At 37.4% G+C, this 16,352-nt stretch overlaps 1 protein-coding gene across 10 annotated transcripts in view; it reads right to left on the reverse strand.

Moving 5' to 3' along the window:
* Pfas (phosphoribosylformylglycinamidine synthase) overlaps positions 1-16,352 on the reverse strand; it is a 189,821-nt gene that overhangs the window by 71,152 nt on the left and 102,317 nt on the right. For all 10 annotated transcript variants that reach the window (XM_071791552.1, XM_071791547.1, XM_071791548.1 and 7 more), the window contains one exon: positions 2,988-3,232. In XM_071791552.1, the coding sequence (XP_071647653.1) occupies positions 2,988-3,232 (245 nt within the window). The remainder of the gene's footprint in view (positions 1-2,987; positions 3,233-16,352) is intronic.

A 16,352-nucleotide genomic window follows, 5' to 3' on the forward strand; every position in this document is an offset into this window, starting at 1 on the left:
TAACATATTAAAAATAGAGAACGATATCGGCAGGGCTAAAAAAATTATTCAAGATCAAAGGTCACGAAAATCAGTTTTTTGCAAAAATCTCGTTTTGTATGGCTCGGAGGTCAATTAAGGTGGTTACAAAAAAGAAAGACCATGAAATTTTCTACAAAAATGGTTCTATTCATTTTTCACGTACGATGAACCGTTTGCGAAATACAAAGTGACGAATGTGTACGTCGAGCGTTGTATCCATTTCCGCACTACATCTGAGGTAAGATACAAGGCGCGTAAAGCTAACTTTACACTAAAATTTATTTTGCTAATAATAATTACATTAATAACCAACAAACGATTTGCATAGAGAAAAATTAAGAAAGTGAAAGTAGGGGAGCCAACTTACTGGAGGTATAAAATATGAGTCCCCTGTGTTGCCAATGAGAAGTATAGTAACCTTGGCCACGTTCCGTAACGCGCATATGCACGCAGTTTCTATAGTAAAAATAAAGGAAAACTTAAAACAATAAAAATCTTTGAAAATCGTCCTGATTTATATCAAGCTGCAGAAGTTTTTCAACAAAAAAATTGTTCTCAACAACTTATATTTGAGAATGGAGTACGGATAATTTTGGCGATGTATGGAGCTCCTAAGTCGGAAACATCTCTTGATAACTATCGGTACTTAAGTTTTGCAAAATTGACTACATTCAATACTGCTGTAAAATTATAATCGCTTCCACCTACAACTGCAGCAGCTCAACAACACCAGTACCGTTTCGTGTATATTACCAGGTCCAAACATGGCTGGGAAAAGATATAGATCCACAACAGTGGGGCTGGATCTTAAATAACAATATTTTAGAGCCCGTTACAACGTTGTTACCACCTGCGCCGGACAGTATTCTTAATAGTATTTTTTGCAATTGTACAAAAGGATGCGGTGCAAACTGAGGCTGCAAAAAAATCGGATTATCTTACTCCATTGTATGCGGCAACTGTCATGGACAATCATGTCTTAATGCCATGCCTGAAGCTTCTGCTGCTAATACGTCCGATAATTATTCCACTGAGTATGATGAGATTGATCCGACTGATCTTTTATTAACAAACACGAGTGAAGATGATAAAAATAACGAAGATGTTGAACTAGAAGAACCTATTGATGAAATAGAAATACATGATATTCCTGAAGAAGATGATAAAACGTAATTTTTTTAAATGATAAAGATAAAGATTAAATAAAAAAAAATAAAAAAAAATTAAAAAATTAAAAAATAAAAATTAATAATTAATTTTTTTTAATGATAAAAATAACGAAGATGATAAAACGTAATTTTTTTATATTTGACATAGATTAGGCTTACTGGGGACACCATGTAAAAAAAACGCGCCTTGTATCTTACTTACCTCAAAGGTGGTGCGGAAATGGATACAACGCTCGACGTACACATTCGTCACTTTGTATTTCGCAAACGGTTCATCGTACGTGAAAAATGAATAGAACCATTTTTGTAGAAAATTTCATGATCTTTCTTTTTTTGTAACCACCTTAATTGACCTCCGAGCCATACAAAACGAGATTTTCGCAAAAAACTGATTTTCGTGATCTTTGATTTTGAATAATTTTTTTAGCCCTGCCGATATCGTTCTTTATTTTTAATATGTTATTTAAAACAACAAAGTAAAGCGATTAAAAAAAAGTAGGATCTGATTTTTTTGCACAAAAAACCTAAAATGACTGGACTATTTGGGGGCCGCTAAATCCCTCTTATCTTGCTAGACTCTTTGCGTTTCAGACTTTGCATCATTATCTCGGCTCGTAAAATACGGTGACAAAAAATAAAAACCCTTTTATTATATAATTCAAACCCAAGCTATCGATTAAACTTACTCCAAACTTGGTCGGTTCACGTATTTACCGTATTCACCGTTATTCACCGTTATTAAAATTCAATAATCTAAGTATCTCTCAACTCGTCGGCTTACGTATAGACACACTGTCTCTCGCTGCAGATACACTTACAATTAGAGCGAGATAAAAAACGCGTCACCGATTTCAGTAACGCACAACGTCCAATAGATGCGTGCGCCGCGGGAATTACGCCGAAGATTAGTGGCTTGAGATACGTATATGCGCTCTGGCGCTTGGCCCAAGAATATTGTAACGCGATTGGTGAATCGGCAGAGAGATGCTGCCTCGACCTGCAATAACCGGCAGTCATTCAGAGGCCTAAAATAAAGTCGTTCCATATATCAAAACGTGTTTGGCTTGCATCACCCGTATCCCTTTCCTTGCCCTCATATCCTGTCAGATATTTCCCCGTGCAAAGAATGTCATAAAAACTGACTTATAAAAAGTCAACTTATAAAAATTTCTTAATAATAATTTCGAAATAAATAGACAACTTATAGAAAAATTATAATATAATCAGAGAGAAACCTGAGAGCGGCCATCGGTTGATGCTGTCCCCTAATAGCTCCCGCACACGGGACGCGGAAGCGCTTGCCGCGTGACAATTAAGCAGGAGCGACGCGGTAGCTAATCAAAGTTTGATCGAGTTTAACTTTTTCTGCGCGGCGGAATATTTGGTTGGCTATGACACCAACTTCCATCGCGCGGCAAGAGTTACCGCATTCCGTGTGCAGAAGTTATAAGAAAGTGCAACTCAACTATGTCCGTTTCGTTCGGTAACGGTACATTGTTCGTGTCCGTGCTATGGTTCATGTCCGAACTACTCAGATGAAAGATAGTCAAGATGATTGTTAATCCTTATCTGATTCATTTATTCATCTCATTTGACTCTCATCTCGACTATCTTCCATCTGAGTAATTCGAACACGGACACGAACCATGTACCGTTACTGAGCAAAACAGACGCAACCGTTGAGTTGCACTTTCTCAGGAGACAGGCCAAAAATGCGACTTCCGCCGGCTTCAGAAAGAACAAAGGGACGTGGCCGCTATCAGGTTTCTCTTTGTTATAATTAATAATAAGTCTTACCTTCTTAGCTAGATTTGCATCTATAGTTCCTAATCCCCCACTGAACATTATAGGCTTGATCCATTCTCGCCTAACCCCTGCATCATCCGTCGCTCCATAAGAACGTACGAAACCAGATATTACAGGCTCTCCAAATTTGTTTCCATAATCAGAAGCACCGTTGCTGGCTTCGATTACTATTTCTAACGGCGATGCTAAGTTACCGGGATAAACTTTATCTTTTTCTTCCCATGGCAAATCATAACCTGAAAAATATAAACAATTGGCACACTGCAGAGAATAATAAAATAACAATGAGTGCGTTTAAGAGACGCAACCGTTGAGTGAGCGCTCAGTGATTCTTAATACGATTGATTCTTGCCTTTATTGGTTCTTCTCCGGATCTAAAGGCCGAACACATAGAAAAACTTAAGCAATAAGACGTTAACAGTAAACAAATCATCCAATGACAATCAAGAACTTAAGACAAAACGTAAGCAGTAGCGAATCCATACCGTTGATTTCCTTACTTCTTTTCTTACGTCTTACTGCTTAAGTTTTCCTATGTGCCCGGGCCTTAAGTGTAAAAACCAATCATAATAAAAAGTCATTGAATGCTCACTAAGCTGCTTTTTCTCCTGAACGCAGCCAATGACTACGTTTACACAGTCCAATTTACGCTGAAGGGAGCTTTCCAGCAAACGACACAAATCGACACAAATGTCGTTTTGTCTTTGTTACTCATTGCCAAAAAAGAAAGATAGAACGATACTTGTGTCGGCTTGTGTCCGCGCTTGCTGGAAAGCTTCCGATGTAATAACTTCGTCGTAAAAGAGCGTTTATGTGGCATTTAACATCAGTAGTTATAACATCAATGTTATAACTTCGGCGTAAATCGAGCCGTGTAAACGTAATCGTAATCAGTGGCCCCTATTTATAGTCGAAACTTATTTTGAAGACCGCCTTAAGTTTGGTCTTAAGGGGATCCTATAGTGGCAGTAATTACCGACATTTAGTTAAAACCTAACCACTTTTAATTGGCTTTACGGAATTGCAAAAATTTGGTCTAAAATTAAAGTACGCACAAAAATCTAGAGGGCTAGATCGGTTTTAACTTCCAAAACGAAAAAAAAATTAAAAATTTGGGCACATAGAGCTGTCACTAATGACAATATTTGGTTATACAAAAATACTGCAGTTTATGAAAATCTAGCTCTCTAGGGAAAACATTGAAGAACAATATCGTGCAATTACAACTACGATAGAAGTCTAGAAAAAAAGTGTCAGTGTTTTAACTTTTATACATGCGGAATGACAAGAAGAGCAGTATAATGGCGTGTAGCGAGAGATGACGCAGCAATCGAAACAAGGACAGATGCCTCTCGTTAGACAAGGGCAGATATAGGCCGGTAATATAGAAAATGATAGAAAACGAATTAGAACGGAATTAAAAATGTTCGACATTATCGACGTCGAGGAAGTTCGGCCTTCGCTATAGGATCCCCTTAAGGCGTCCTCTAGATTTATAGTCGATAAATGAGACAAAACTTGAGAAAAAACTCAAAACATGACTTATCGAAGATAAACTTATTTCAGAACGTCTTGACATGTTTCATAAACGTATCTTATTTGGCATAAGCATGTACTTAAGCTTATGTTATTAGATATGATTTCATATTAGTCAATTAAAACGATCTTATTTGACGTACACGTTAGCAAATAAGACGCGTACGTACATATATATGCTGTCTTGTAAAAGTTAAAGAGAACGAAAAAGTGATCTGTAGCGCAATTTGTATTGTAGGCAAATTGTGCTAAAATATTAGTTGAATTGAGTCCATTATTATGATAGACGTTGATTTTATACCTTGATGGTGTCTAGAAATATTAATTATTCACGAAAGCAATAACAACAAAATAAATTTTGGTAAATTTTATACTCGTATTCAGCAATCTTTAACATTTTAAAAAATAATTAAATTAAATATGTTCTTCTCACACACAAAAAAGATTAGACTCTAAAAGGATTAATTAATATTTAATCTAAATATATCATAATAAAAATTATAATAGCAATTAAAGTTTTTGGAAGTGGTGGACAAACCAGTTTATATTTTTAATGCAAACTTTACTTCGAATTTTTATATTTGTTGTCAGTCATCAGAGGATTTTTTCTGCAGATATTTGAAGACTGGTAGATAATGGATTTTCTCATGATTGAGCGCATACACGATTCTCTCTATTTAGATACTAACTTTTTGAATTTTGTTACACTGAGACTTTACTGAGTATGGCGATCTCTCTGATAATGAAGTTTTTAACAAGGCAAGAATTAAGATTATGCAATATAATTATAATTAAATTATCGTTTGGGAATATTATATATAACATTAACATAATTATTTTTTAAGGTAATTATGAAGAAGAGGGGCTTTCTTACCAATTTGGTTAAAACTTCACAGTTTTGTATATTTTGGTGCGTAAAACATAAATCTGTAAGTTAAAATTGTTGCTCTCAATTTTAGGAAAAACGTTATTAAGTACTAAAATTGACTGTTGCGTGGTTAGAATGTCTGTTATACCAACATGATGTAGACGCACATGATATATATATATATATATATATATATATATATATATATATATATAGGCGCTACTACGTTTACTGTGCGGTATTCTACCTTAGTCAGCTATGCTTATTCTAACTTAGCCTGCTACCGGTGCGTGAGTAGGATGCGGCCCAAAGGGTGTGAATCGCAAGGAGGAAAAGAATGGGGTCGACACAATTTATGTATGATTTTTTTACACTACATATATTTACACATATTTACATGTGGGTTCGTGTCAGTGTATTAGTAATATCTATGTCTGGCCTGCTGGCCACCTCTTTTCTTCGTTTGCGTGGCTGCGTCATTCAGCTCCCTGGTCGGACTCGTCTGCGTGGCCGCGTTCGTCGTGGTCGGTGCTCTCGGCCTTCAACGCGGGGGATCGGTTGAGGTGGCAACGTCCCGCGTCCGCTTTGTCGTGGTGGAGGCCACGTTTACTTCCGCTCGTCCCTCAGGTCGCTTTGCAGTTACCACGGTCGAGCTCGCTTCTGACTGTATGCTAGGCCGTTTCGGCGGGGACTCGTACCGTGGTTCCCGTGTCGAGGACTGGGTGTTCGTAACGTGCGCGCTTGTGGAGGTTAACACCATCTTTCGCCTTCGGACCGTGAGAGCCTGCAGCGGTATAGGCTGGGTCCGGCGTCACTTGGTAGGATCTCGGTGTCAAGCGCGGTGTCTTGTCCTTCGTTGCCTTACTGCGGGGAACGTTGGACGCCAGGCGTTCTCTCGTTGGGCGTCCGTGCGCCGAGTCAGCGACGCGGAGATCCCAATCTGTGTAGCAGGCGGCCGAGCGCCGTTGTGAGCTGCGCTAGTGTCCTCAATCTGTGCGGTGGGACCGGCGTATGTCACGTTTCGCGTGGTTAATAGGCGCCTCTTGCGGTGCCAGCGACCGTGCGCTCTGATTGGCCCAGGGCGACTTGCGCCGTGTGGGCGACTGGCGCCGGCTGTAGGCGACCAGCGCCGAAGTCGGTTTACGCCGAGAAAGCGACTCGCGCTGGAGGCGCTTTATGCTCCTGGCGACTGGCGCCGGGAAGATGTGTCTGAGCCCGTAGGGGGTCTCCCTTTATACTAGTCGGTGCAGAATTTTGAACTCGCGAAGCTGCCCCGGCGATACGACGCCTAGCGGCGTTGCTGCAAACTGCCGGTATTACAGGCATCGCGCAGGGATGTATCATTGGTGGCGCGGACCACCACAATATATATATATATATATATATATATATAAAAGGGGGAGCCGATATATATATATATATATATATATATATCGGCTCCCCCTTTTTTTTATACATTCTCGTGCTTGGGAAGTCTCTCGGTCATACACTAATCCTTCCATCCCTCTAACTCCTTTTGATCATTTTGTTTATTCCGGATTAGCCGATTTATCGGTGGACTCGGAATAATCTTTCTCTATTACTTCGGGTTAGCTGACTCGTCAGTGGACTCAGAGTATTCTTTTGATTTCTTTAATCTCCAAAACCCGAGGTGACTTTCCTGCAGTTAGCGAACTTTAATATTTAACAACCCGCTAACTTGTAGTGGATTCGGGCGGTCTCACCCGCAAGAAGTCGCGAAACGCCGCGAAACACGAAAGGAATCGTCGGAATAAGCGGCCGCGAAGGGAGGTTGAAAAACAATTGTTGGAATTCCGCCAGGAACAAGTTAACGCTGGTCCTCCGCGACTCGCCACTCCGCTAGCTCCACCAGCTCTTTTGGAGGAACCACCGTCGCCGCCTCCTCCTAATTCGCCTTCCCGCCCCCTTTGTTATCGCGTGCTCCCCGATACACCTGATTCTTCCCCCCTGTTCAAATCTTCGTATTTCTCGGTTCGTTCCGGGGAACTTCCCGATTCCCCCTCCCTCTCGCCTGCCTCCAATCCTTCCCCTATACAGGAAAGGTCATATTCCCTTGTTCCTTTCGAGGAACTTTCCAGAGGACCATTCCCGATGCTGTCGACCGCCTCGACCGCTGAGGTTCTCGAGGAAGGTTCTCAACACCCGCATTTCCTTCTCAATATACCCGCGTATTTTCTTCCTCATACTAAACATATTCCGGAAAGGACTTTTACCATTGGTCCTGGGGAGTTTCACATTAACGAACTCCGCTCGGTCATCCTCAGGGCCGATCCTCGCCACTCTCGTTTTTATCCCCAACCATGAATTCCTGTATAAAATTCCCGTTTACCTTCTAAAAGAATTATTCCATCGCTTCACAGCCACCCTCGAGGAAGTAGTCGATCCCGAGGTGATCACCAGAGACTGATAATTAACACGCCTTATAGTATAGATATTATTTATTTTCCTTTATGTTTTAATTTAATTCAAATACTCATATACATCCCACACATACATAGTTAAATTCATGTAACTTCAATCCTAAAACTATACCTACAGCACGAAATATTGCAGCAACTTGCAGCAACATTGCAGCAATATTACAATATAGCTGCAATATTGCTGCAATGTTGCTGCAAGTTGCTGCAATATTTCGTGCTGTAGGGGTAATTGTAATAATAGCGGGCAGGATGTGCATTGAATAGGTTTCCCCTTCAAAGATCCTGCCCAATCACCCCCGCACCAATGTAACACCCGCGGTAACTATACACTCACACACACAGATAACATACACTCCGGTTTATCTCAATACCTGATTCTCTACTCAATGTCAGCAACAAGTATTATTTTATTGTAATAAATGTTTAGTCTGTTTGTAAGATTAAGGGGAGGTTACCGTTAAAAAAATCAAATTTTTTTTTGCTTAATTTTTTACTACGTAAAACTTTAAACGCGTTTTTCTCGAAACAGCATTTTTCGGCGCGCGGGGCGCTCTACAGCTTCAACGGATGAACCGATTTTAATAAATGACGGTGCAAAAGAAAGGAAATTTAATTTAGGGGGCCTTCAGGAAGCGTTTTTTTTTCAAAAAATTGGTTGCAAATAATTTTTTTCGAACGTTGAAGCAAAAGAAAACAAGAAAAAAAAAGGTTTTTTTTTTCAAACGGCCACCATTTTGTTATAAGGGGGTTTTTTAAAAATCGGAAAACGATAAGGCCCCCCAAATTTAATCTATTTTAATAATTTTTTTGGTTTTTTGTTTCCGATCAGCTGGCAAGGCTGTGGAATGCCCCGCGCACATAGAACCACGCCGTGTGGACTGAGAGCTGGAGCCGCCATTTTTAATTATTTTCTTCCGAAAAAATTCTAAATTAATCTTCATTTGTGTACAAATAAAAGCCGCGAAAATTTTTTTCTAAATGTACTTATTTTATATTAAAAAAAATTCCTGAAATTGAGGCATTTTTTGGGCCTCTGAACGGTAACCTCCCCTTAAATTAAATGGTCCTCTATTTTAAATAAGACCTCGCTCTCAAATCCCTTCCACCTCTTGAAATCGCACGAGGTCCAATCCTGAGTTAAAGGGATTGAATTCCCTGACTCGAAAGAAGACCGACGATCGCACCGCTCACGGAAGGCGTCTTACCGTCCCTACGGACGTTGACCCTTTTTGAGCCATTGAAAGTGCGCTCGGCTCGTGCCACGCGCTTCAGAGCGTGTACCTGCGAGCAACAGAGTAAGTATCTGCTTGCGTCCTTCCTTACCCCTACCCCTCTGGTTAGCCTTTTCTTTGCTTCCTAGTTTTTCTCATTCAAATCCTGGGGTTGGACGTAACACTGCTTTAAAAAAAGCATAAACTCTATTTCTATTATCTTTTTTAACTATATAGTTAAGAAATATAATAGGAATAGAGTTAATGCTTTCTTTAAGGTGGTTTATTCGCGACTATGTGAGTCAAAATAAACCTCATTTTAAAACTTCTAATTTCATACACTTTCATAGTCGACTAAATTCATTAATGAATTTCTCAAAATGATTGTATATCACAAATCGAATAAATAATCAATAATAAAAAAGAGGCGAATGAAAATAGTCCAATTTTCTTAGCGTAGTACAGAAGAGCTTCAGATGTGGCAACGTCGCAACATTCATGTAAACAAATGGTTGCACGTGTATCGTTCGGAGCAATAAACTTAGAGGTTAATTTTATTTAAGTGCAACATTTACTTTTATATCATGAACGAACAACCGCGTTTTAACCTATGCAACTCGCGTTATGAATTCAAAGCGCGACGTTGCCACATATCCGAAGTTTGTGATCACAGTGAGGAATGGACTGAAATCGATGTCTTTTAACTAATTTTGTGAACATTCTATACGGTTGAGATTGTTGGCTTTGGTACCATATGATTCGGAAGACACTCCTCTGTTTTTATTCTAATTTTCAACCTGATCTGTCTTTTCTATAATTTACTACCATCAATTTATCTCAAAATTACGGTCTCTCACGCGTCGTCCGCCATAAACGCAATGCTTAAGATAGGGAAAAAAGCATATTTTTAGACAATAATATCTCGGAAACTACACGGTCAATCCATTTCAAATTTAGCATGAAGATTCGTCAGTTGCTTAATTACTTTTACTGAAAAAACTGCATCGATCTGTTTTCATAGGTTATATGGACATACCACCTTAAAGCAGAAAATAATTAGTATATTAAAAAGTCTATATAAATACAAAGTCAAATAATAGCAATTAAGGGCGCCAGACTATTATGAAAAGTTGCTGTTATACTGCACTATTACTATAATTCCATGTACTTTTACGTCACTACGCATGATCATGTGCGTCTACATCATGTTGGTATAACAGACATTCTAACCACGCAACAGTCAATTTTAGTACTTAATAACGTTTTTCCTAAAATTGAGAGCAACAATTTTAACTTACAGATTTATGTTTTACGCACCAAAATATACAAAATTGTGAAGTTTTAACCAAATTGGTAAGAAAGCCCCTCTTCTTCATATATATATATATATATATATATATATATATATATATATATATAAGTATAGGACTTACTACTTGATGAGTTTCAAAACGTTGGAGCGACTGATGTACTGTCGGATTTCTTGCACTGACTCTAAGTGCGGAATCGTGACTCAAAGACGGAAGAGATCACGATTATAATCCCGAGACTAAAGCACGAGACTAGGGCTTGAGACGCTTGAAGAGAGTCGAAAGCTTTTTCAGCGAGAGTGCCGCAATGTCAGGGTTTATATAGGAAAATGTAGGAATGGAAGGGGTGGATTTCGTGTGGGATGTGTCTGGTTTTCATTTTTGGACTTTTTTGGACTTTTGATTGGCGGGATTATCTTCTAATTTGTGTTTAAGGATTTCTTATTGGGTGGGATGGTCTTCACCCAAGAGGTGGATTCTTAAGTTTTCGCCTATCCCGGGGAGCTAGATACGGTTATCGATTTTCGCGGCTGTTCATTGGTGAGTCGTCTCGTAAGGTCCCCACTGTCTTATCGGGGGTGCAACCCAGCGATTCTTTCAGTGACGTATTTTGTTTTTCGGCTATCGCCGATTTCTCTTTTATTAGGGTTCTGGGTTCTTAGTTTATCTTGCGCCCTATTTTCAGCACCGACAGACAAATGCATTCCATCTAATCTTAATTGCAGTTTTATTGCGAACAGAAACTTCCGCCACGTGCTCTTACAAGATTTCCAAAAGCACGTTTTAGACCTCGTTTCTGTTCGTCGGAACATTGCGCGGGCAATTTTGAGCTAGTCGCGCGATGCAATAAAGATCCTAAGCAAACTCCGTCTGGGATTAAGGTCCTTTTGGCGCGTCATGTCGCCGTGTTTTATAGTGGTGGGCCAGATAAAGCTGATAAAACATAGTCGTATATGCTTTGTCCGTTTGGATTTTGTCGTCTGGAAGTAATCTCTCGATTTCGTTTAGCAAATATAAAGGAAAAATAGGAAATACCGTCGAAATCGTAACTCACTTGCCAATGAACAGCCGCCAAATGCTCGGTTCCAATTTTAATCTTAAAAGCAACTCTAAATTTTTAAGAGGTTTCCCCGAAAAAGGGAAATCGTGGAGTCCACAGGACGTAACAGCAGAAAATAATTGGTATATTGAAAAGTCTATATAAATACAAAGTATAATAAATACAAAGTCAAACAATAGCACATAATTAAAGTAAGGGGCCAGACTATTGTAGGACAGATTGCCATTATACTGTATTATTACTGTAATTTCATGCACTTTTACGTCACTACGCATGATCATGTGCATCTACATCATGTCGGTATGACATTGAGAGCGACAATTTTAACTTACAGATTCATGTTTTACGCACCAAAATACAAACAATTGAAATTTCAGCCAAATTGGTGAGAAAGCCTTTCTCGTTCATAATTCCTTCATTACCTTTTTTAAACCACATTTAAACCACAACTGCAATAATTAAATTATTTATATTCAACCAATTAATAATTTTTTAAATATAAGTAATTTATCTGACTATTTATTTATTATTAAAAAAATTAATAATTATTTTCCACTAATTATTAATTTTCAAAGAAATAGTAATTTATTTTTTATAAACTATCTATTAATTATTTTAATAATAAAGAATTTACTTTTACTAATTATTAGTTTACAAAAAAAATTAATTTTTTTTTACCTAAATACTAACTTTCACGAACTAGAAATTTTTCTCTGACAAATTACCAATTCTTTAAGTAATCTGCACTTCTCACAAAACATAAAGGAATACTAAATTTATCTTTAAAAATAGGCAAAATTCAACAGCTGTAACTTTGTTAAAAATGAACAAAATTTAAATTTTAAAAAAAGGATTTTAAAGCTTGAAATTTCTACTTTCAAAAAGTTACTATTATTTTTTTAGTTTCTGTGAGTTTGGTAATTTTTACATATAGAAAACTACGAGCTGAACAAAATAGAAAATTTTCCTTTCACTTTATGGGGCTGTCACGTGCACAAAAATAATCTGCGAAAATTTTCGACTTTCTAACGTGAAAGTTTGAAGTTTTCCATGCAAAATCTTTTTTTAAAAATGTTTCTATGATTTTTTGTTACTGATTTATCGCGGATTGAATAAGAAATGAGCATTTTGACTTTGATTGCTCATAACTCCCTTAAAATTCATCGTATAGCTGAAACTTTGCTCTATTGAACGGTATAATTGCCAAACTTTTTTAAATAACAGGTAGACATGATACAAATGGATGAAAATAATGTAAAAATTAGCGATTTTTCTCTTTTTCATTTTGACTAGAAAAAATTGTGCAGAACAACAACACAAATTTATTCTTTACGTTTCTTTGTACTTTTAAGTGCCCTGCATTTACAAAAAATTTGCCAAATAGTAAGATTTTTTTCATTGTGGCCACTATGGTTTTATGGAGCAAGACGCACAAAAGATTGTAAAATTGCTTAAGGAGAGTACACAAAATTAAGTTTTGGGAACTGTTAGGGGAACAAATGAATCTTACATATAGAAAATTAATTTCGTCCGCCAGTGATTAAACAGCAAGTATTGATTTATTCCTCGATTAACTGGCATAAATGTACAGCACAACGTTTCGGCTCTTATAATTCGAGCCCTTTTCAAGTGCGGTCTAAAACGAGGTAAAAACAAAGATATAACGCCGTATATACAAATAAATAAATAAAATTACGCTTAAAACAATTAAATTGAGAGCAATACCTATGTCATCAAAATGACTCGCGTCATCAAATTAATAAACCTTCCTGCGTTCACGAGCATGTTCCTGCATGGCCATAACTGGCAGCTGCGGAAAATATTTAAAACATGTAACAAATTAAGGAGAGAACGCGAAGATCGAGAAAACTTACGTGTTTAGTAATTACAAACGCACAGCAGATTCTTGGACGCGACATGTTAACTGTATGCGAGCACTTCCGAGACTGAGCGAACAACGAAGAGATCAAGGTTTCTAAGAGAATAGAGGAGAGATAAACAATTAAACAGACGCAATGACCCTGTCATATACCGCGTTTAAGTTCTCCGTGTCCTTCTTCAAATTGATGGTGTTGTTGTATTTCTTTATAAAGAACATTTCAGCTATCTCTCTCTTTTTCAGATTGCGTTCTTTATGCAAAACTGTCGGATCTGACCACTTAAGGCTCCTGGGTAGTCACCGTGGCCATATTGGATTCTTACTATCAAGACGAGGAAAACACCCAATTTTGTTGTGCATGCCATTTTCAAATAAAAAGACATTTCAATAAAACATCACTATAGATCGTTTCAGAACACTTCCGAAATTGGTCGAAAACTACCCTTTTCCCTCGACAATAAACAAACAGCCATAAAACGAAGCCTAAACATACGGGAAAAACAGCCGTTTAACGACTATCGAAAGGAGATGAAAACGTTCCTTCCGCATGCAAATCTTACTTTTCGGCCAATTTTACGACTTTCACGAATATGTTAAACGTTAGAGCACAAGCACAGAGCGAATAATAAAGAAATAGCATGCACGACAAAATAGGTCGTCAACATGTCACAAAGGACAGAATTCTCCATTGGAGAGAGTTCTGATTTCTGCCACGACGGTACGTCGCCACCGTCAACGCAGAGTTCTCGGCTCAGGGACCAGGAGCCTTAAAATTATGGTCGTTCTGTATCCGGTGCTTGCTTACAACAGAGAGGTTGCTGTCATGCAATTCACCCACGAAATCGAAACCGACAATTCGTTGCCAATCCTGGATACCATTGTAATTAGGGATGGTGATAAATTAATTACGAATTGGTACAGGAAACCAACTTTCTCGGGCAGATATATTAACTACTTTTCTAATTATCCACTTAAATATAAAATTAATAATATAAACAATTTAGTAGATCATGCTATTCTTTTGTCAGACAAGCGTTTCCATCACACCAACATTAATGTTGTCAAAAATATCCTTATCAATAATAGCTTCCCGATGAAGTTGGTCAACAAACACATTAACAATAGATTGAAACAACTAGAAAATCGAATTGACACGAATACTAGCAACACGGAATGTGATACTACATTTGATGCACGGAGATGCGTGGCGGTCCCCTACGTAAGGAGCTTAAGCGAGGGCATACGTGCTACGTTAGAGCGGGTCGGTCTTGACGTGGTATATAAGATACCCAAAAAACACAATGCTGTCAGGAGAGGCAAGGATAGACTCGCGACAGTGAAAGAAACGAATGTAGTGTATAAAATTGATTGCGAGAACTGCGATGCTTCCTACATTGGACAGACGAAAAGACACCTTGAGACGCGAGTTAAAGAACATTTCAGTGACATCAAAAAGCATGACAGCAACCTCTCTGTTGTAAGCAAGCACCGGATACAGAACGACCATAATTTTAAGTGGTCAGATCCAACAGTTTTGCATAAAGAACGCAATCTGAAAAAGAGAGAGATAGCTGAAATGTTCTTTATAAAGAAATACAACAACACCATCAATTTGAAAAAGGACACGGAGAACTTAAACGCAGTATATGACAGGGTCATTGCGTCTGTTTAATTGTTTATCTCTCCTCTATTCTCTTAGAAACCTTGATCTCATCTTCGTTGTTCGCTCAGTCTCGGAAGTGCTCGCATACAGTTAACATGTCGCGTCCGAGAATCTGCTGTGCGCTTGTAATTACTAAACACGTAAGTTTTCTCGATCTTCGCGTTCTCTCCTTAATTTGTTACATGTTTTAAATATAAATTTCCGCAGCTGCCAGTTATGGCCATGCAGGAACATGCTCGTGAACGCAGGAAGGTTTATTAATTTGATGACGCGAGTCATTTTGATGACATAGGTATTGCTCTCAATTTAACTGTTTTAAGCGTAATTTTATTTATTTATTTGTATATATGGCGTTATATCTTTGTTTTTACCTCGTTTTAGACCGCACTTGAAAAGGGCTCGAATTATAAAAGCCGAAACGTTGTGCTAATTTGTACATTTATGCCAGTTAATCGAGGAATAAATCAATACTTGCTAAATATTACATATTCTTACGTATTTTGAGTCGTAGAATTCAAAAATGGCCATAAAAATTGTGTCTATAGCGGAGAAAACACGGAAAACGAAAGAAAATGCAGAAAAACATGAAATTGTTTAAATTCCCAGACGTAATTTTTTTACGTTTTTTAATGCAGGATACTTAAAAGCACAAAAAAACATATAGAATAAATTTGTTTTATTGTTCTGAACAATTGTTTTCTGGGTCAAAATAAAAAAGAAAAAAATCACTAATTTTTACATTATTTTCATCCATTTGTATCATGTCTACATGTTATTTAAAAAAAATTTGGCAATTATACCATTTAGTAGAGCAAAGTTTCAGCTTTAAAAATCTGTTTTTTTAATTGCGATACTATGATTTTTTTAAGAGAGTTATGAGGAATCAAAGTCAAAATCCTCATTTCTTATTTAATCCACGATAACTCAGTAACAAAAAATTGTAGAAACATTTTTAAAAAATAGTAACCCTTCGAAAGTAGAGGTTTTAAGGTTTAAATTTAAATTTCGTTCATTTTTAACGAAGTTACTTGAGCTGCTTAAATTTTGCCTATTTTTAAAAATAAATTTAGTGTTTCTTTAATTTTTATGAGAAATGTATAATTTACTTTTACTTAAATATTATTAATTTTTATGTATAGTAATTTTTTGTAACTAATTACTAATTTGCCAATTCGATAAAAATTTAATTTGTTGTTATTGCTAATTTTGTGAATAATTGAAAAATAAAAAATAAAAATTTTTTGCCGATTCTCGTGCTTAACACTACAAAATGGGTAATATCAGTACAAAATTACCTTCTTCAAAAAAGTTAAAAAAAAGGCACCAAGCACACGCAAAGCTCTGGTAACTTAGCCGGTCAACTTCGACTTTATTAATTTTCATATTTT

The sequence above is a fragment of the Temnothorax longispinosus genome, chromosome 10, assembly GCF_030848805.1.
Source record: "Temnothorax longispinosus isolate EJ_2023e chromosome 10, Tlon_JGU_v1, whole genome shotgun sequence".
Classification (NCBI taxonomy): domain Eukaryota; kingdom Metazoa; phylum Arthropoda; class Insecta; order Hymenoptera; family Formicidae; genus Temnothorax; species Temnothorax longispinosus.